The 22434-nt window shown below is 44.3% G+C and overlaps 1 protein-coding gene across 1 annotated transcript in view; it reads right to left on the bottom strand.

The window, feature by feature from the left end:
• Positions 1-22434, bottom strand: part of DNAI1 (dynein axonemal intermediate chain 1) — a 137439-nt gene that overhangs the window by 46394 nt on the left and 68611 nt on the right. Inside the window, exons 14-16 of the mRNA XM_085303022.1 lie at positions 16587-16676; positions 11959-12046; positions 9005-9084 (exon numbers count right to left, since the gene is read on the bottom strand). Coding sequence (XP_085159148.1) covers positions 9005-9084; positions 11959-12046; positions 16587-16676 — 258 coding nt within the window. The remainder of the gene's footprint in view (positions 1-9004; positions 9085-11958; positions 12047-16586; positions 16677-22434) is intronic.

The raw sequence follows: 22434 nt of genomic DNA, 5'->3' as shown, positions 1-22434 counted from the left end.
ACTGTTCCTCTATGTAATTATGGTGGTGAAATTTCCTTTAATGGCATGTTCCATAGCTTTACTTCATAACTCTTAATGTTCAGCCACCAGGGAAATTGGTACTTGGCTTATTTTGAAAGTTACTTTGCTAGGAGCAGACAGAATAGGTCATGAGTAATTTGACACAAGAGAGAGGGTGCTTTTTTGGCTGTCATTCCAAGTACTTGCATTAGAAGTCCCTAATACCTGAGGACTTTTTAGTAGTAAGAGCCTTACCAGATCTGTCTGCATCCAACAGAACTGTAACATTCAAGGCTATGTTTTGAAGGCTTTTTGGGGGTCTGTGCAGTGCTCCAGGCACTGGGAYGGGTGGCCTGCAACACTGTGGGATGGGCTGACCCCCAGGATGGGATTTGCAGTGAGCAAGCATGGCCCAGATCTGAGGCCCAGCCTCACATAGAAAACAGAAAGGCAATTTTCCMATAAAAACTTCAGCCATCAATTTGAAATCAGCAGCAAAATGGGTTCTGTAGGGCAGATGCCCAGCTGGTGTCCCTGGTGGGAAATGAACCCTGCCTGCCAGCTCTAACGTAGAGCCATATGCCATGCCCCAGCGCTGCCTGCCAGCCTGACGCCACATTCATCCCAACCTCTTCGGGGTTTTCTCTGATGTGCCAGACAGGGACTTGTACTTCCCAAGATCTATTTTGAGGAAATGCTATTAACCTGAGAAAAAGTTCAGAGCAAAGTGTGATTTTAACTGTTATAAGAGCTTCTGTATTGACTAGAACCACTAGCAAAGTCTTCCACTACTGGTCTCTTTAAAAACTGCAGTTATTAGACACATGTCAGGATGAAAACAAACCACCTGGAAAATGTGATGCRTAACTTCCAAGACAATTTTGAAGACAAGGAGCAAACGCAGGGACCAAGCATTTGTGCAGCTTGCCTGATCTTCTAGAGCACTGCCCAGCTTTGCTGAGAGGAGTTTTCTCCTATTTGAATAGTGGTAGATGTGTATGAATAGTAAACAGTATTTTTTGACAAGACAGTAAAGCAGGGATGAGCCTACTACAGCAATACAAGAAATCAGTAATAAGYGCTGATAGGACAAAACAGGGGAGAGAAATACTGTGAGGAAAAAAAATTCCAAAGACACAAAACTTAATCATCTTCATTAACAGCACTTCAGCTTATACAAGGTAACACTAGCCTCACATGAAACTCCTCACATGAAACATCCATGGTGAAYGGATGGTTATTAGTGTCCTCATAAGTTGGAGAGTTTCATCAGTTCACTAAAAGAAATGTCATGATGCTAGGTAACACATGAACCTAATAAATAATCTTTTTCAAAGTAGGTTTGTAACAAGCACAAGAAGGAGTATTGCACAAYGCTGGTGCTTGCAGGCAGATCAGGGCGCACAGCTGACGGCGCAAGACAAACTGCTAACACAGACGTGTCTGGTGTTGTTGATAGCAGCTCTTATGAGCATCACCCAAGGTGTTGCCTTGGTTTTCACTTAGTGCCTTCTTGTAGAGATTTTTAACAGAAGTACTAGGATTTTGTACAATGGTTTATGAATGGATACAGACGTATGTGAATGCATCGGGAGAAACAGYAGGAAATGGTAAAAGAATGACGCTGTGTTAATTATAACGTTAACTGATAGCAAGCATCGTCACTCAAGTGACCACATAACAAGACAGAGAACAAACTGAACACCGATAAGGTGCTGAGAATATGAAGAACAGAACTCAAGTCATAAAACATCCAGAAAAGGAAAACACCTTTGCCTAAGACTTAGACAGGGTGACAAAAGATACTGAAGCAGAAGATGACAATAGCTCTCTGTTCCTAAAGGGCACTGGAAGTCAGAGCATGTCCAAAACCCAGTCTGTCATCACCAATGAGTGCAGCAAACAGACTCAGCAGTTTGCACAGCAGGGCACAAGAAGGCACCTTTGTTTCCAATCCTAGGAGAGTACACTTCATCAGATATGGTCATGACAGGCTGCAGAGCACATTCCCCAGTAGCTGTTGGAGTCACTGCATCAGCTGTGTCAGAGGCTTTGACCCAGATAGACCCTCTGASAGCAGATGCAGCCCTAGAGGTCTTATGCTGCTAGGAGTGCTCGAGGCCTCCCCATGACACCTGGGCTGACAGTCTCCTTCAGAAGGTGCATTGTTGTTGACAAGCTGTGTTGTCAGGTAAAGGAGTTACGGGAGGAAGTCAGTAGGCTGTGCAGCATCCAAGAAGATGAACAAGAGATAGGCAGGGTATTCTTGGAGACCATGTAGCTCCAGGAGTCCCAAAGCCCACAGCAGTGGAGTTGCTGGAGGGCTCTGTGCTGTGTGAAATGGTACCTCATAACACTGTAGAAGGCTAGAAACTGGTCACTTCTCATAGAAGGAGAAAGGCTCTTACCCCTCCTGAAGCCTTCAATTGAGGAACAGGTTGGACGTGGCTTCAAAGGAAGCAACTTGGCGGTGCCTTGTGGGAACACTCAGAAGAAGCAGTGAGTGATTGCTGTGGGTGACTCCCTGCTGCAGGGGACAGAGGCACCTATCTGCTGACCTGACCTCTTGTCTAGAGAGGTTTGTTGCCTGAGAGGGGCTCRAATATGAGATATCATGGAAAGACTGACAAAGCTTGTCCATGYGTCAGACTACTACCCTCTGCTGCTCTTCTGTGTGGGCACTAATGATACCAAGGGCAAATTGGAAACCACCAAACAGGATTTCAGAGCTCTAGGAATGGTGATCAGAAGTCTGTGAACCCAGGTCATTTTCTCCTCAATCCTGCCAGCGAAGGGAAGGATAGGAGAAGGAGTAGGTGGATTTTCCAAGTTAACAACTGGCTGCACTGCTGGTGATGGCAACAGAGTTTTGATTTCTATGACCATGGGACTAGGTTTGAAGATCAACAACTGATGGGGAGAGATRGAATCCACCTCACTACGGGGGCTCATGTGTCTTTGCCAACAGGTTGGTCAGCCTGGAAAAAGGGGCTTTAAACAAGGAAAGAGAGGGGAAGGGAAGTTATACAGACAGCGTAGTCAACAAAACACAGCTCAAGTCAGGATGCCTCCAGTGGGTGCATGCAGCCAAGCAAGTGCATATGATGAGACRTGACTATGAAGGATCCTCTAGCACCTCTCCTGGGAAAGATTACTTCTTTGAAGTGACTGTACACAGYATGGAGAATAAACAGGAAGAATTAGAGATCTGTGTGCAGCTGCAGAACCATAATCTCATTGGAATTACAGAGACATGATGGGACAGCTCGCATGACTGGAATGCTGATGGCTACATCCTTTTTAGGAAAGACAGGTCAGGAAGGCAAGGTGGTGGAGCTGTGCTTTATGTGAGAGAGCAACTGAAATGTATCAAGCTCTGCCTAGGGGTGAATGAAGAGCGAGTCAAGAGCTTATGGGTAACGATTAAAGGGCAGGCTAACACGGGTGACACTGTTGTGGGTGTTTACTACACGCCACCTGATCAGGAAGAGGAAGTTGATGAGGCTTTCTACAGACAGCTGGAAGTAGCCTCACGATCACAGGCCCTGGTTCTCATGGGGGACTTCAASTACCCTGATATCTGCTGGAAAGACAACACAGATGATAGGCACAAACAGTCCAGGAGGCTTCTGCAGAGCATTGATGATAACTTTTTGACACAGGTGGTAGAGAAGTCAGCAAGGAGAGGTGTGTTGTTGGATCTTGTACCAGCAAACAAAGAAGGTCTGTTTGGAATTGTGAAGGTTGGAGGTAGCCTTAGCTGCAGTGACCATAAGATGGTGGAGTTCAGGATCCTGCATGGAGGAAACAAGGCAATAAGCAGGACTGTAATCCTAGACTTTAGGAGAGYAGACTTTGGCCTCTTCAGTTAACTACTTGGAGGAATCCCATGGGTTAGGACCCTAGAAGGAAAGGGGGGGTCTAAGAGAGCTGGTTAATATTCAATCATCACTTCCTCCAACTTCAAGATTGGTGCATCCCAAGGAGTTAGTAGTCAAGCAAAGGGGGCAGGAGATCTGCATGAATGAGCAAGCAGCTCCTGGCAAAACTCAGACAGAACATGAAAGTACACAGAATGTGGGAAAAGGTACAGMTCTCCTGGGAGGAATATAGGAACATTATCAGAGTATGCAGGGATGYGACGAGGAGGGCTAAGACCCATTTAGAATTAAATCTGGCAAGGGATGTCAAGAACACCAAGAGCTTCTTCAAATACATCAGTAGCAAAAAGAAAACTAGGAAAAATGTGAGTCCACTGCTGAATGGGGTAGGGGCCCTGGTGATGAAGGATACAGAGAAGGCAGAATTACTGAATGCCTTCTTTGCTTCAGTCTTTACTGCTAAGGCCGGCCTTCAGGAATCCCAGACCCTGGAGACRAGAGAKAAAGTCTGGAGAAAGGAAGACTTTCCCTTGGTTAAGGAGGATCAGGTTAGAGGTCATTTAGGTAAACCTGACACTCACAAATCCATAGGCCCAGGTGGAGTGCACCCATGAGTGCTGAGGGAGCTAGCGGATGTTATTGCTAGACCACTCTCCATTGTCTTTGAAAGGTCATGGAGAACAGGAGAGGTGCCTGAGGACTGGAAGAAAGGCATTACCACTCCAGTCTTCAAAAAAGGCAAGAAGGAGGACCCAGGCAACTACAGGCCAATCAACCTCACCTCCATCCCTGGAAAGGTGATCAGCTCATCCTAGATGTCATCTCTAAGCATGTGGAGGAAAAGAAGGTGATCACGAGTGGTCAGCATGGATTCACCAAGGRGAAATCATGTTGAACCAATCTGATAGCCTTCTATGACGGAATGACTGGCTGGGTAGATGAGGGAAGAGCAGTGGAYGTTGCCTACCTGGATTTTAGCAAGGCTTTTGACACTGTCTCCCACAACATCCTCCTAGATAAGCTCAGGAAGCATGGGTTAGATTAGTGGACTGTGAGGTGGATTGAGAATTGGMTGAATGGCAGAGCTCAGAGGGTTGTAATCAGTGGCACAGTCTAGTTGGAAYCCTGTAGCTAGYRGTGTCCACCAGRGGGAGCTGGATGAAGGGACAGAGTGCCTCCTCYGCAAGCTTGCTGATGATACCAAACATGGAGGAGTGGCTGACACACCAGAAGGCTGTGCCACCATTCAGAGAGACCTGGACAGGCTGGAGAATTGGCAGAGAGGAACCTCATGAAGTTCAACAAAGGCAAATGCAGGGTCCAGCACCTAGGGATGAATAACCTTGTGCACCAGGACAGGTTGGGGGTTGAATTGCTGGAAAGCAGCACTGCTGAGAAGGACCTGGAGATCCTGGTGTACAACAGGTTGACCATGAGCCAGCAATGTGCCCCTGTGGCCAAGAAAGCCAATGGTATCCAGGGGTGCATTAGGAAGACCATTTCCAGCAGGTCAAGGGAGGTGATCCTGCCCCTTTGCTCAGCCCTGGTGAGGCCRTATCTGGAGTATTGTGTTCAGTTCTGGGCTCTCCAGTACAAGAGAGACATTGAACTATCAGAGAGAGTCCAATATAGGGCTACAAAGACGATCAGAGGACTGGAGCATCTCTCTTATGAGAAAGGCTGTGAGAGCTGGGCCTGTTTAGCCTGGKGAAGAGAAGACTGAGGGGGGATCTTATCAGTGTCTGCAAATATCTTAAGGKGGGTTGTCAAGAGAATGGGGCCAGACTCTTTTCAGTGGTGCCCAGAGACAGGACAAGAGGCAGCGGGCACAAACTGAAGCATGAAAGTTCGGTCTGAATATGAGGGAAAACTTCCCTGTGAGAGTGACGGAGCACTGGAACAGGTTGCCCAGAGAGGTTGTGGAGTCTCCTTCTCTAGAGAAATTCAAAACCCGCCTGGATGCAATCCTGTGCAATGTGCTCTAGGTGACCCTGCTTGAGCAGGGAGGTTGGACTAGATGATCTCCAGAGGTCCCTTCCAACTTCAACCATTCTGTGATTCTGTGATTTGGTCATCAAGGAAAACCCAAGATGAGGTGATGAGGACTCAACAAGTGCCATCCTTTGTCTTCTGTATAACAACAAGAAATCCTGGCCAGACCACAGATATAAATATTTTTGTGCTTGGTGTGAGAACGAGTGAGTGAAATCTATGAGAGAATGAGTGTGACTGAAATCAGTTTTGCTTAAAATAAAAATCACCTTTCCCTTCTACACAGTTTTGCATTGAGTTTTATTACATCAGTTTTTTACATTCTCAGGCAAGCTCCCTAAGACTGAAAGAGATACATCTCTCATGCCAAATCTCCTCATAGTTTTTCTGTTGAAGTCCTGCTGACTAAGAAGTAATTCTGATCAAAGAGTTGAAGCCRCAACAGTGTTTCAATCTGATTATCAGGGATGATCATTTCTTATAACATAGTTGAACAGTTCTTAAGTTCCTAAACAGCAAATGAGATATGCAAAGAGGCAGCTTTGCATCACAGAATCATATTAATGCAGAAACAGTTTGTCCTCTATGTAAAAGGGCAATAGATAGGCCTGTGTGTAATTAAGATAATGATTACTTGGCATCAGAAACACTATTAACTAAGCCATTTTGGTGGCTTAAAATTCACCGTAATTGTTCCGCAGCTAAAGAATTAACATACTATCATGCTATTTGTTGGCAAGYCTTGTCTCTGAAAAAAAAATGCCTTTCTGAAATTCACTTTTCAGAAAAATGAATTCACATTTCATGAAAAATGTCTGGAGCAGCAGTGACCTGTTGATTCTAAAGCATTTGAAACTGTTTGTAATAAGTTCTTGGGGTACACTGAAGGCCCAGGCACTCTTCACCCTGTTTTTACAGATACTGTRGAGGCCTGCATGTGCTAGGCACTGCAAATTTCTCCTCCTTGTGTTACTCTGTATAGTCTGCTAGAGGATTGCTTCTCCYTTCTTATGGGAAAATCTGCATTTTATATGGAAGTGTTGCACAAAGTGAGAATGGTCCAATATTCCTCTTAGACTCACCAACACCATRGGAATGTTTTGTTGCTTGTCAGTCACCCTAAAATTAGCTTTAGCACTAATAAAAACAAAGATCCTATGTAACAGATCAGTTCTAAGAGAAATCTAAGAGGTATCTGTGTTTGCCCACCCAAGAAGTAGCTAAAATGCTTATGTGGCTTCATGGCTAGCCCCACTGCTTATGCTAAAACCCCTTACTAGGTTACTAGTACCCCTTACTAGTATGCAGATGATCCAAAGCAGGGAGACCTACAGCTTTGCCTATACAAACCCTGTCAAATTATTCCTACTCAGTCTCGCTCCACCGAGGATTTCCCTTGTTCTGTAGTTCAGCCTGGATATCAGCCTGAACATTTCTCCTGAAGGTTTACTGACTGCCCTCATCTGAGGCTGACATACATTGCCACATACTCCGACGTCTGTCATGTGCCTAAGCACAGAGAAAGTTGAACATGTGATTCATTACTGCCTCTTGTYGGGGCAAGATACAACAGTACCCAAACAACTTGGAGTGCAATACCCAGGGTGCCAGCTWCCACTGGCGATCGGCCAACCCAGAACATCTGTCTGCGACTAAACAGCTGCTTTGTATCCTGAGAGCATCAACAAAAAGCCATCTCACCTTCCCCATTGCCCATCACCCCAGGACCCCCATTTCTTCCATCTCTCTTCTGTRTCTGTCTTGTCAAAGGCAAGTGAGCACAACTCAGAAAGCCTCTCTAGGGATGGACTGGCAGAAGGACGGATTTCAGTCAGCATTGTCCCTCTGGAAGGGATACATATCTGCTAAGTTGTCTTGCCTAAAAGATTGATACTGATTTCAGAATATGATTTCCTTTGGGTTCTTTTTCGCTATTTTTTTCCTCTGTTTTGCAGTGGGACATGGGGAGGGAGCTTACAGCAACCTCTAGAGAGGGCCTTACAGCAACGTCTAGAGTCAGTCTACTAGTGATGGGATGCTCCCCTCTCACCGAAGGGCTGTGGCTATAATATTAACAGTGTCCAAAATCCAGCTCARAAGAATTCTGTATAAGCAAAAGTAATATGAGTAACATAAGCTGTTACTGACTTTATTTGCAAGGCTACATACAACAGAGCTCAGAACTTCCTATTTCCAGCTTGGTTTCTTAAGAAACCACAATGGCTGTGATCTGCTGTCTGCTTGTTTCTCCTCCCAAACACTTTTGACCTTASTGGCAATTTCAGTCAAAGCTGGCTGTGCAAGGGCCTTGGCTATATTAAGGTCTTACATATTTCATAAAAATAGGTGGCCTTGAAGAGTGAAAAAACCCAAGCAGTACCCTAATCCAGAGAAGGACAAGCAAAACTCAACCACTGCCCTCTCCACCTGGTAGAAGCTGGCTGGCCAAGCAGAACTCCCAGTAGGCAATGGGTATCACAGCATCAGGCTGCAGGTGGACACTGGAAGGGAGGTAGCTGACACTGTGTGAGCAAATCAAGGGCTACAGCACAGTATTGGGAGCACTGAAATGGGGGAGCATGGGGGTGACTAGAGGGAGGAAGGATGAGAGAATATGCCAAAAAGTTGGAGGAATAAGGCCAAGGGGAATGTAGGACTTGGAGGAGGACCAACTCTGTGGAAGGGGAGGGCTGCAGGACAYCAATCCATAGGAAACAAGGCTTCATTAGCCTTATGGCTCATAGCATAACAGGTCTAAAAAAGAAAAGAGAGGAGAATTTTCCTGCCATTTCCCTGCAGCCATGAGGACAGACAATCAATGCCTTTTAACTTCTACTCTGATCAGTTAGCACCTCACTCACACAGCTGCAATCTGCAAAGCATTCTGGGATACAGTCTGCATGAAAAGTGTTTCTGCAAAAGAAGGTCTTAATTGGGTCTGTGCAGACAGCTTCTCGCGATCTTCTGGGGCTCTATGTGGTATCAGGCTCRCCACAGGGATCTGAGGGCAGGACTGGGCTCTGAAGTTGTACTTTGTTGCTATCTATCTGAGCAAATAGTTAAGATGATGAGCCTAAAAAACGAGTAATGGCAAGGGGATGTAAAACAAGAGACAAAGAAACCATTCTTACCTTATAGATCTTCCCTTCTTCAGTACCAACGAGAAACAAATAGTCTATCTTTTTGTGAAAATCAAATGATGTCCCACAGCCTATTAACAGAAGAAAGGACTATTAGACAGGAATTTGGTTCATCTGCCCAGCACATATTCCCTGCCTACGGCACACATATGCTGCCAAGGTTTTCAAAAGTGATTTATTAGCCAGAAGCCCCCAGAAGAAATTAGAGCCACTGCTTCTGAAACACTTCCCAAGCTGCTCCTGTCCCCAAGAAAACACAGACAAAGGGATAAAGGGAACTAAAAGAAGGGTGAACTGACTTGGAGAAAATTACATGACAGGTCAGGAGCAGAATCGAGCTCTCTGAGTCTCTGCCCCATGTCATACCCATTAGTCTAAGCTGCCTCTCCAGCTGGGGACAAAGATCAGTTGGTGAGGAGATCTGAAGCCTATGTAACAACATCCACAGGACATAACTTGCTTTCTAAAGCAATGAGTACCCTGACGCTGCCTCTGAGAGTTCATATACAAAACTTAACACAGAGCTCCGTGAAGAACTGACATGGATCTGTGATTAGAAGTGCCTGCCAGGTGGCCTCTGTAGGCAATGGTACCTGAGAAAGGCTGTACCTTTCTCTCTGGGGTCCCCATGCAGATAAGAAAGCTGTTCAGAAGCACAACTTCTTTTTGAAAACATCCCCCACAGTCCCAGAGACACCAGGTTCTGGTTCAAACCCAGCCTTCTCTCTCCTATATAACTTCAAGGATGCTGCTAGGTATGGAAAACACAAAGTTGCACTCCGCCCTCAGACACTGTTATCATTCCCTTTCTCAATCATAGTCCCACCAAACCTCCCACCAGGTTTTAGTATCTGTCCYTGATTTCCTAAGGTCTCCAAGACTCCAGATGTTCTCGACACCTTTGTGGAGCTCCAGAAACAGCAGCGTTCTCCAGTGCAACAGCGGAAGCAGTTGTTAACAGTGATATCTCATGGAYTGGCCCCAAACTGGGATTCACTCTGGTAAGAATTTTAAATGTCTAGTACCCATGTAATAGTCATCAGGATGAGGCCTGCCTCCTAACAGAGTATTRGCAAAGAACAGATCTTTGTTTTTCATAAAAATATAAATGGCTTCCTATGCCTAAGACGGTTCAGAGAAGAAATATCATGTGATGCCTCCCTGTGTCCTTTTCACCCTTAGCTCAGAAGCCATTCAGCAGACTCATTTCAGTAAAACCAATAGAAAATACAAAGGGTGTGATTCGAGAACAAATCTTTCACTGGGCACCRAAGCCTCCTCCAGACGTCAAAAGCCCTGAATTGAGCAGCATTATGACCTGTGTTTTATACAGGCATCAGTCACAACAGAATGTGATTCTGTGACATCTTTTGGGTTCTACTCTGAGGCAGATGCAATATCATCCAAGAAAGCCAACTTGCAATCTCATTTACAGTTTAAAAGAAAAGCTGCAAAAGTGGAAGGCAGAATTGAAAAATRCATTCCATGATGGGCACTAAGTAASGAGAGCCCTCAGGAGCCCACCAGCTCAGTAGTTAGGTTCATGCTTAATGGGAGAGTTTAGAGCCTTCAGCACACTCTGTCAGCCAAGGATAAATGCGCTGAAGAGGTGGAGCCACACACTCGCAGCTCCAGTGGCARTCTGCATGCAGATATTAGCTGGTAAGTAGGCATTAATCAGTAAGGGAGAAAGTAGTGGGCACAAAGAAAGAGGAGCTGTCTGACTGTCTAAAGACACTCTGTCCAGGAGCACACATGATAGTGAAAGAAAAGTTCAGGAGGGTCCTTGAGCATCCTGATACTTGATGGGATGATCCCATCCTTGACGGGACGTCTGAGGAGTGCTGCAATAATTTGGGGCTATTCACTAGCAGGGACATCCATAGCAGTTATTAGAGGAGGAACAGGGACAAGTAGATAAGATTCAGAAGCAGAGAACTTTCTGCAAAGGCAATTGAAAACAGTTTTACGTCTTAAATGTTAAAAAAGAAGTAAACCTCAAAGGAATTGTTAAGGTCATTTCAACCCTGTAATACTGTCTGCATTTTTAACATTTAAATAGATTGTTAAGTATTCAAGGCAAGTCTTTGAAAATCCATTTCCCAGTAATATTAACCAACAATCCTAAAGCCCCTGGGAGTTCTGAAGTGTACTGCTTTAGGCGGTTTCTTCCAAACTGTGTGGCAGAGCAAAGGCTTCTCAAAAACATACATTGTCCACCAATTATTACCCTAGAAAGAGGGCAATCCTTAAATGCAGAGCAAGTACCTTCTGCAAACCCAGACCATAGCTTTACTACCAAAAGTAGGTATTTTCTACTGGACATAAGGGATTTCTCAAGGCTCCTTGTGTAGTCTAAGGCCTCCAGGACTGAATCATCCCATCCTATTTCAGGCACAGGAGGGTCAGAATGAGGGGATTCAGCCTGGAAGTACTGCATTGTCTCTATTTTGTTACACAGGGAGTCTGGCCAACTGGCTCAGGATAGGTGCTGAACTCTAAAGAGCAAAAGCCAGATGAGCTGTACCCCACTACAGGTCAGGAAGCAGTGTACCCAGGAGACAGTAGAGGTAGCTTTTTGTCTTGATTTGGCAAGTCCAGATCAATGTCTAGTAGGAGGAAAAAAGTTGATTTAGTTCTGACAAATACAGGTAAAGCTCTATGTCTTGTCTATAGTAGGATTTCACAGCCAAACCAGCCATTTTTTGAGTGAATGTTCATCTTCTCTGCAAGCAAAGATAAGATTTAAGCAGCAACCTTGACCTCAATTAGTGCCAACTGCTCCAGACAGATTTTGCTCTGCTATAYGATCAAAGTGAGGAGGAGTAACCTTTCTTTAGCTCCTTTGCAACTCACCGCCCCACTCCCAATTTAATTCCCCCAAATGACTGATTAGAGACTTTGTGTCAGTAATTAATCAGTATGGCAAGGACTTGGGTTCCTACCAAGCGTTTGCAGCTGTAGCCCTTCTGGCCCCTGCATCGTTGTTCCCTCTACTGACAGCTTGATGATATCTGTATGAACCAGCTCATTCTGCAGGCAGAAGAGATTCCACATGAATAACAGGCTTTACAGCAACAATACAAAGATATTCAGTATTTCAAAATGGCAAATTTTATGGAAGAATTTTAAAAAGTTGTCCATAAGTTGTTTAATTTTTCATGCTTGCTATTGGCAGCCTAGTAACGTGCTATATTACATAAAACCTCCAGGGACCTGATGCTTTGACATACTGGTACTGAGAGCCACAGCAGCACATCACGCAGGCACATGAAGCTCACTTGTACAGCTTTGGGGTTTTGGGTCAACATTTTCAAGTGTGGGTTGCTACTGTTAGCTTAAATCACAGTGGTAAGTGAAATCACCCTCCATGCTGTAAGATGGGTATTGCGTATCGTCATGGGGCTGACTAAAACCACACTCTTCCTCTGCTAAGGGATAGTAACTTAGCACCTTGCTGGTCCTTGCTTCTTACCACCTCTGTTACTACCAGAGTGGCAGAATGTCCCATTATTCAGAGTCTCCCAGGCTCTGAGATTCAATTGATAACTACATCTCTAGGAAGCAGCTCCCCCAAGGGAAACGTGCCCCATATTGTTGTTATTACCAGAGCTCCGAAGAGCTCTCACAGCAGGCCTGCTGTGTTGGGTGCTATACAAACACGGAGTAAAAAGGTTGTGTCCCAAAGAGCTTACAGTCTGGGTAGGAGAAAAAAGACAGATGAAAATAGACACAATGTGGGTGAGTATGAAGAAACAATGAGAGGGCAAAGATCCATTCTTAGACTAGCTTTGGGAATTAGAATACCTCTGCAGAATGGAGCTGGTTGTGAATATAAGAATACCCTGGGGCTGATAAAAAGAACAAAGAGCTAAAGATTAAATTAGTGAGCAGTGTGGGCTGAGGACTGGATGTTTTCATGAATCTGCAGATTTCCCACTGGAGCACTGTGAGAACAAAACATAACTTTTTAGCTCAATGAATCAGGCTTTAGTCGCAGCGTCCCTAAGCCCAGAGCAGGACTCAGGTGGATAAGGAGATTCTGCCTGGGAAAGTCAATCCCAGGGAATTTTGTGTTAGGGAAGATGCAAAAAGAGCTTGTGAACATATGCTCAGTACTGCAGTTCAGAGAAGACAACTCTTTGTAAAGCACTTTTATTGTATTTTGGGGGACGATTTCAAAAAAGCTTCAAGAAAGTTCAAAACTGTAAAATAATTTACCTCCTCCTCATGAACTTGCACTGCTGCATAGCCATGTGCCCTTGCCCACTGATGGGAAATTCTGTGGGAGTAACTTATATCTGCAAGAGAAGTGAGAAGCACGCCAGACTCCTGCAACCTGCAGAGTCCTACCTTCTGTTAGTGACTCTTCTTGCAGATTGTGGGTTCAATTCAGAAGTAATGTGTAAGAAAGGGGTCAAATAAGCTGGTATATGTCAGAGTTGGAAGGAGTAGTGCCCCGTGTGTCCAGGAGCGGAGCACAATCCACGTGCGACTCACCGCCCATCTGAACGGACTTGCTTTGGTCGCTGTGAGCACTGTAAGGACACGCTGAGCAGGGACTTGTCTCTGCTCAGGCACTGAGGTCTGCTTACTCTCCAGAGGACACCTGCCTACCTCCAAGTCATACCTAGTGGCCACATGAGCCCTGTCTGAAAGGAGACTTTGGAGCTGCCCACAGCTGATCATGTTGATAGATCCAGAGAGTCTAGCAGAGCCTGTACTGGTCAGACATATGCTCTGGGCAGCCCAGAGATGTGCTAACACAGTCAGTGTCTGTTCAGGTGGAATATAAATATAAACCATGTGATGCTGCCACTCTTAAGCAAGCATCTTCCTGGGGCCTTTCTTTGAAGACTACTCACAGCACCTCCACCTGGCGAGGCCTCCTCTGTGGACGGCTTCTGTAGCCTCTCACCTCAGAAAGGGATCACACTTTTATGGACTATTGTGTCGTTTTTATTTTGTACCCAGCATTACAATCCTTAAAATGCATCTGCTTCTGGGGCTGCTTATTGCCAGAGCCATTCACGTACTCCTCTGGGTAAACAGACTGTCGGCAGTCTGCCCTTCCAGGAATACTGAACAATAACATGTTGCCTCTGCCTAAGAATTGTAAAGCACTTTGCAAGCATTAGTGAATTAGGCCTTGCAGCTGCCCATTTCCCTTTAGTCGTTATTATTCTCAAGTAAAGGAGGAGCCCTGAGCAGCTCAGTAATTTAGCTCTAGGTCACACAGGAAGGGTGAGCTATGACTAGTAATCAAACCTGGGAGTGCTGACAAGAGAAGCAACACTAGCCTGCATCCCAACCAATTGATTTCTTGATGTCGTTCTGATAGCTCTCCCTTATCATATGCAATGTGTGGATCCGAGGTGGGAGAACAGAGTCATCCAGCTGCAGGAGTCTTGCATCCTTCTTTGCAGTTTTACACAATCATGACAGGTCATCCCAGAAAGAGGCCAAGACTACAGCCTCAGCACACACGGCTCATGCACTAATGTCTTGTGAAGTTTGTCCAAAGTGATTGTGTCAGTTCCTAACAGAGATAGCTATCAGGGCCAATTGGCTATTCCTAGCTAGCATTTGACAACTCTTCTATGCAAATTTAGAGTGAGGCTTGCCAAATTTCCAGCTGGAAACAAGAATGAATTTATTTGCTTTGTGCTCTCAGTATTGGAAGCGTTATCAGTGTTTGAAGAAGCTTTACTTCTGGATATTCCTTTCAAAAAGATTAATGAAGCTCTCCTTCACTTATTCCATATTTGCACTATGGATTTTCAGACAGAAGATCTGGAGTTTCTTTAGTTTTATTCTAAATAAAACTCAGAGATCATTCTTTTGTAAAACTATCCGCAGTTCAACCTGGTTGTCCATTCCCTCTCGTAGGGTAAAAAAMCACAGATAACAAAACGCCCTCTTGGTTCTGTCTCTTGCTTTTCCTGTCAATCTCAGTCCAAGAAAAGAAACCTGACAGCATGTAAAAATGTGCTGTTTTCAACCCTTGCCTACTAAGTACATAACAACTCTGCTATCTTCGCCTTAAAAAAATCAGAAACTTAATAAAACAGAGCTTTCCATATGGTCAAGCTGTGGCCAAGCTCGTAAGAGAAGTGCAAGGAATGAGTTGAAATGACATTGTGCTAAGGAGATCTCAGAAGTCACACCAGGGATGGTAATGTAGGTATAGAACATGCTCAGGGGGACTAGAAACATAGCTGTGGAACATGGAATCACAGAAATGTAGCAAAAGGCTCTCTCCTGGGTGAACTGCCACCAGAGTCCATCTGCATACTTAGGTTGTCCCAATTGTGGCATTTCTCTGAAGTTTAAAATACAAGAGCCTTACTCCAAAGTGTGACACCTCCTAAGTGTAGTAGGCTGAGCACACTCTGTTATTGAGGCTCAGCTAATAAGTGGTAAATGCTAAATCCCTTAACTGGATGTATTTAACTGTATGACCTCCACCCAGACGTTTGTATTACCCACTTGATYATTAAGTCTTTTCAGTATCTCTATACCGGGGATTAATACAGCAGCTGAGCACTGAGTTTACTTTTCCCTGTCTATGAAGGTCTGAGAGCTCATGTGGGAAAGGGATCTGGGACCAAATTTTTAGATTTTTATAAAGTTGCATGTACGAACCTGGAAGAGTTTGCAAAAGAACTAGTAACCAACACACTTTCTTGCTGTGTTTGTTGGAAGGGGCTCCCTCTCCCAGCAYAACAGTGGGACTAAATGTACAATGTTAGACGTGAATCCCTGCCCACAGCAGCAAGGCCCTAAAAGTCTCAGAACAGACAAGCTTTGAGCAGCTTGGTATAAATGGTTGGAAAAAATGAGCACCCAAGGATGTAAAGAAATTTCTTTGCTTGCTGGAGAATAACGGTACAGCTRTTTTGAATTCTATGTTTTTAGGGCAATTTAATTATTTGTGAGGTACAAGATTTGAAATCTTCAAGTGTAAAATCAACTAGCCAGCAGAGAAAAATAGTGAGATTCAGACAAAAGGTCATTAAGGGACATTAAGGTTAAGTCTCTATCAATGCATGTGCTCCAAAAGAAAAACATCACTGACAGAGCATGAAAACGTCATGCTGCAGCTGAGTTGATCCTTCCCACTCCCCTTCTGAATTGAAATCTGCAGGGGAGCATTTTGGGAGCAGGAGTCTTGGAGAAGAAAGCAGATCATTCTGCCCTGTCTCTGGGTGACTCTCCCAGGACAAGGAGGGCTTCAGAGCAAGGACTAATCTTGAATTCCTGCAGCTGCAAAGCAGAAAAATGTTCCCTCATCTTCAGGCACAAGGATCTCTGTTCTGTGGTCTGCAGCTGCAGGCAGGATGAAGGGTAGAGCAAGGAGCTGCCTGGTTCTGCCTGTTTCTAAGTTTAACATGGAGCCCCAGACCAGCTGGAGGCCAGCAGTAGCAAGCTGTGACTGAACCCACAATCTGTTGCTGCCACTTCTTTTCAAACCTGACTCATTATAAATAATAATAAATCTAGTGCATCATTGAACTTCAGAGGCAACTGGCATTAATCTGGCTGGGAAAGGAAATTGCCACCTACTGCTTACCTTAACTAAGGTCCACGACACTATCCGCCCATCCGAGGAGACAGAGAAGAAGTTCAAATTGTTGTCCATGTCATCCTTCTGCCACTTGACCTTAAAACAATTAAACAGTCCCTGTCAGCACAGAGTCCTCAGCATTAGCAGAGCAGAGCAGAGTCCTGGGCATTTAGCAGTGTCCTCTCACATCCTTCCTACGGAGTATGTGGTTTCCACCCAAGATGCCTGATGCTGGGCATCTTATAGCATCTGCACACTCTCCCTGCTCTCCACAGGCAGTGTCACAAGTACCCCCAGGACTCCTGTCACTAAGGTGTGGGACTTCACCTTTACTGCAGGGATGCAGGTGAGAGGGTAGAGGCCCACACCTGAGGACTCTGCATCTAACCCAGGACCATCTCCCTGGGCATCGACRGGAGCCCTGCTATCAAGGACAAGTCTTCTGAGGTGTCTGGAATACACAGCACCAGATGCTACAGCCCAGCATCACCTCAGAGATCCCTAAGTCAGTTCTAAACAACACTACTAGTGCCATCCAAGGGTCCCCAAAGCAGGACATTCACATGAGTAAAATCATTGCCCTCTGCATACTAACCCCATCCCATTTGGCTAATTACCCCAAGCACTGTGCCGTGTGGTTACCCTTCAGCCAGCCCACTTCAAAGTAGCTTTCCATCCCTATGTGGGGGGCAGACAAGCCCTTGCAGGTAATGCATGTCAGGGGTCTGCAGGGTTCTCCTGCTAAAAGGGGATCAAAATGTCCCCATTACAACTGAAATTCTTCCTACACCTTCAGAGTATCTGTCTGCCTGGTAATTTGCCTTTTGACTGTGACAGCTCAGCAGCAGAGATTAGAACTCAGATAAATGGTTTATAGTTTAGAAGAGACATTTCAGTTAGACCAAAAGCATTAAGAACGCTTGATTTTCAGATCTAGGAATTCAATCAGACTGAAGGGAAAAGGATGACTTGTCACTGGCCCTGTCAACACACACTCTTGTCAGCATCTATCAGTTTAGGACAGGGACAAGCACTTCCGCWGACTCTGCTGAGGTTTTCAAAGGTGTGTTTTTTCCTGTTCAAGCACTGCAGGAGATACATTTTCCTAAATATCATCTGTGATAAACAGACATGATTATCCTAGTGCTTACCAAATACTCCATCTATGACCAGTTATTTATCTGGAACCTGTTTCCAGAAAATGAGCAGCATTCATATGCTTTAATTATACAGATTGGGTATCCTGATATTACTTCATTGGGAGAAACAGTGTTAATTCTATTTTAGAAAATTGTTTATACTATGAAGTTCTATGGAGCATGAAAATTCAGCAAGAGACTCACCAAAGAGTAATTAATCCTCTAGTGAACAGGTTTCCTACCTAGAACACACTGTTCTGAGGAAGGAAAAATAAAATTTTAAGGGAATCCATCAGAGAATGAATCGAAATGCTAGTAACATGGCCATGAGATAAAACTGAAGTCTCAAGAAGCAAATAGCTTTGTACGTCSTTGTACCAGAGAAATAATAAGGTTCTCAGTGGTTTCTTCTGCTATCTTGCATTAGGGGAGTGGCATAGTACAATATAGCCCTGAATAAAAAGGGTAATGATGCAAGAATAGGTTCAATGGCGCATATAAGGAACAGCGATTTCCAAGGCTGGAATCAAGCCTTAATGCATAAACTGTCCTGGATATCTATTCCACAGATGTGTTCCTGGGATCATGATACAACRCTGACAATGATGGTCACCTGTGGGTGCTTCAGGTGAAGGCGTCAGTGTAGTGAGGATTTTTAATTCAAAGTGGGCAATGTGGTGTTTAGGAGAACTAGTTACAAGCACAGGCCTGAGGTGTCTCATGTGGGGCACATAAAATCTGATATATTTCAAATTTGAAGTTTTTTTTTTAAATGCCACTCTGAACCTGTCAGACACTAAGATCTTTTTATTCATACATCCAACATATCTCTCCCTTAATTCATTTTCCTCCTCCTCAATCTACTTTCCCAAGTGTTTGTGAAAAACTTGGCTTGAGGTAGAGGAACCAAATTCCCAAGGCARTATCTTCTGTGCGAAGAGAGTGCAAGGATTTCACCCTTTAAGCATGGGAGCAGTTAGCACAAGTSCCTCAAATATGCTTTATAGCGCCAGGACCATACCAGAGGCAAAGGGGATCCCAAGTATCCGAAACCTGCAAATTGAACCCTGTAGTACATTGAGCTAAACATGAAAGAAAACTGCAGGTCACACACATCTGTGCTGCAGTCAGCATGGGTCTGAGCCCATCCTTAAGTCTCAATTCACCATCCCTACTACTTAAACAATATGWGTGCTAGGATCACAGCTGATCCAGACCCTCTCTGAAGGGAGAGTCCTAGCTTGCTCGCTATCAAAGCACACATCTAGGCTCTCATTAGTGAGATGTGCTCAAGCTGGACAACGGCAGCTGAAGCTGATTTCACTGGGTCTGCTCTTGCTAAGCACAATGTAGACATTTTGCACCTGAGCTAGAGACAAGTGACAGCCCATTACATCGACAGAAAAGATGTAGATGAAGGCCCAGCTCCTGGAGTCTGTCCTTGATGCCACTATGTGAACGTTGCCCAGATTTGTCATGTCTACACTAACACAACTTTTGCAGCAAGCTAGTTTGGAGGTGATGAAGAAAGCAAATGCTGCTGTGAGCTCAAGTTCTTTTTTCCAAGCCAATTTCCTTCCAGTCTTCCCCAAATGAAGACCTTTTCCCCAGCATTTGCAYACCCCAAAGACCCTCTCCCTGATGGGAATGTATTCAAGTTTTCTACTATTGGTGCTTAGTTAGGTGCTACAAACCACTTCTCCTCATCCATTGCACAGACAGCTGGGGCTGACTGCCCCAAACAGCCAAGTGGCTGCTTTGCTTGGTGTATTCCTGCTCCTAGATTCAAATCAGTCAACAGTAGCTAAGTTAAGTACACAGGGTAGGCAATCTGAACACAGTCCCTCAAGGGCAGCAAGAGCGTTCTGAGATGCCTGTCAGCAGCAGTCAGTGACATTAGCTTAAATTTCAGAAAACAGAAATTGGCACTTGATTCTTTCAATTTGCCTTTTACACCTTTGACACCTTAATAGTGTTTGTGATTTTTTCCTCCTGATCTCTGAATCCCATGAATGCTTATTAGAGTAATTAACCTTCACAATACTGCAATAAAATTGGGCATCTGCTCAGAACTGGCCTTTTCTCTACTCCCAAAGGTCTCTGAACATGGCACAACCTCCTGTCATTAGCAATATCCATGCTGTGTAGGATGACAAGAGCACTAGGCAATTGTGTTTATGGTAGGAAGAAGTTATTTCTTTTCTGAAGCTTGTGATAATGATCCCGGGATTTTTGCTGCATGATACAATTCAAAGGAAAAATTCAGTTACGATATGGTGAAAGTAAAGAACCACATGAGAAAGAAAAGTGTGTGTAAACAGTGGAATGGAGACAAGTAAATATAATGCTGTAAGTCATTTGCTGTGACTGATCATTGTGGGATCTATAATAAAATCAAGAAAGCCTGCTCTTTTATTGAATATGATCTTTAACCTGATTTTTTTTGCAGTGCAAAATGCAGCTGTGAAACTCATTGCTATCAAGTAACTGTGAGAAGAGCCTAGTACTTTATTTTTATGTTGTGGAGCCTGTTTTTTGAAGTAAAACTATAAAAAACTGTATATAGAAAAATAAAGGTAGAAATATGCATGTTCACTGCTACGTACGGAGGGTTAGCAGGGCAATAATCCACTAACTCTTAGCAAGAAAATACTATCATATTTGGCTACAGCAGCTGGTAGTGGCTCCTGTCCAAGGCAGGAGATTAGACCATTTATCCAATCTGATTTGAAAATTCCCATGTTTCTGATGTCACTTCTATAGAAGAAAAATGTTAAATCAGTTTTCATGGCATGGTGGCTGTTAGTCACTCACATTGGCAAAATACAATCGGTCAAAATAATCCCTGCCATGAGGCTGACTTGACTGCTTTCTCATAAGGTGACACCTGCTAGTGCAAACACAAATCCCTCCAGCTGGCTCTCAGTTTGCCAAAGCCTGACTGTGGGGTGCAACACATGACAGATGCACAATGCTGAGCAATTCCTTCTGTTCCTATTAATTATCTTTCATGGAGCCCTTTGCTGGATTTGGAATACCAGGGTTCCACTGACTCCTATCCTAAGTTAAATAAAGGAGTTCTGGTCACTCAGCACTTAGCAAAGAGTAAGATCTGCCACAGGTAAAGAAGAGAAGAAACAAAAGCACTACCGAATCACTAGGGCCCCCCTTCCAGGAACTGTTTGGTAAGACATGCTCAGATGACTCCACCAGGTGACAAACTCCCTGTGCTGCTGAAGAAGGTCCCTGTCAACATAACTCGGAGACAAATTCTTCCAGTGCCAACCTGGTAATCAGCGTGCCCATCAGCAAAGCCATCATTGCAGTGCAGGATTTGAGAGTACCAAAGAAGACATCTATGCTGCTGTGAGGCAGGATCAGATATACCCCTACCATTGCTGACGATTCATCTAGCCTGTTCTCACAAGCCTCCAGTGACAGGCACCTCCCATGCGATGACTGTGAATGTTTGGCCTTTATTATTATATTATTGGGAAATCTCCTTTACTGCAATCAAGCCAATTATTCCTTGCCATCTCTCCAGTGGACACAGAGACTGTTTACTCCCCCTTTAAAACYGTTTTCAAAGGGATAAGAAAAGGTTATAGTGTCACTGCTCCTCTCTCTTCTYTCTCAGTCAGACAAAAACCATTACTTCAATGTTCCTTCCAGGTCCTGCTCTCTTCACTTTCATCGTTCCTGTTCTCCTCCTCCTCGAGGCACAAGCAGACAGGAACTGCAACCTCCTGTATCTTAGATTCCTGCTAACACAGCAGAATGGCATGTGTCTCTCAACAATATTGCAYTGCTGACCATTGGCTGTGAACTGCTATAATCCTCCTTCTGGCACCTGCTGCCTAAYGAGTCATCCCCTGTTTTGTATCCATGCATTTAATTTTTCCTTTCTGAACGTAGTATTTGCTCTCGTCTTTAYTGAATTTCATCACATTGATTGTGGACTTTTCTTGCAATTCATCAAGATCATTTTGAACATAATCTTGTCCTGCAAAGTGCCTTGTCCTCCCAAGGGGACTTCCTTATTCTGTAATTGGAGTTGTTAATGAAAGTATTGATCAACAGAAGAGCCTGGACAGCCAACTAGAGGGTCTCACTTGAAGCATCTTCACAGTCTGACAGTAAGCCCTGGATAACTGTTCTTTCGAGCACACTGCCTGAGCCACCTGAACAGCCTCTTTATGGTGATTTTATCTAATCCCTATTTCTCTATTTTGCTTATAAGAATGCCACTGTGTGAGCCTGGATCAAAAGCTTTAGTCAAGGCAAGATGGATAGAGGTGATAACCTTGACTGCCTCCCCCTTCTTCATGATGCCCATTTCTCTGAAACAAAAGAAAGAAAAGAAATTATACTGGCTTGACAATTTATTCTGGACAAATCCATCTTGGCCTCTCTGAATCACCTTGTTATTTAGACACTTACAGATGGTTTTGCCATTTGTTCTAGTGTTTTTCCAGTCACCAAAATTGGTCTGGCTGGTCAGTAATGCCCTGAGTCCATTCGTACCATTTTCCGAAGACACTTTTTCACTTTCTGGTCCTTTGGGACCTTTCCTCCTTTCCATGGCTATGCTTGCACTACAGACCTGAGTGTAACCTGATGCTCTGTCTGCCCCGTCACTCACACTTTAAGTCGTCATGGCTGGTTTAGGGTGCCACTAATATACCAATACATAATTTATATATATATATATATAT

Source organism: Rhea americana, unplaced genomic scaffold, assembly GCF_003343005.1.
Source record: "Rhea americana isolate MKP2758 unplaced genomic scaffold, rheAme1 scaffold_196, whole genome shotgun sequence".
In the NCBI taxonomy this organism is placed as follows: domain Eukaryota; kingdom Metazoa; phylum Chordata; class Aves; order Rheiformes; family Rheidae; genus Rhea; species Rhea americana.
This window is presented reverse-complemented; position numbering and strand designations above follow the sequence as displayed.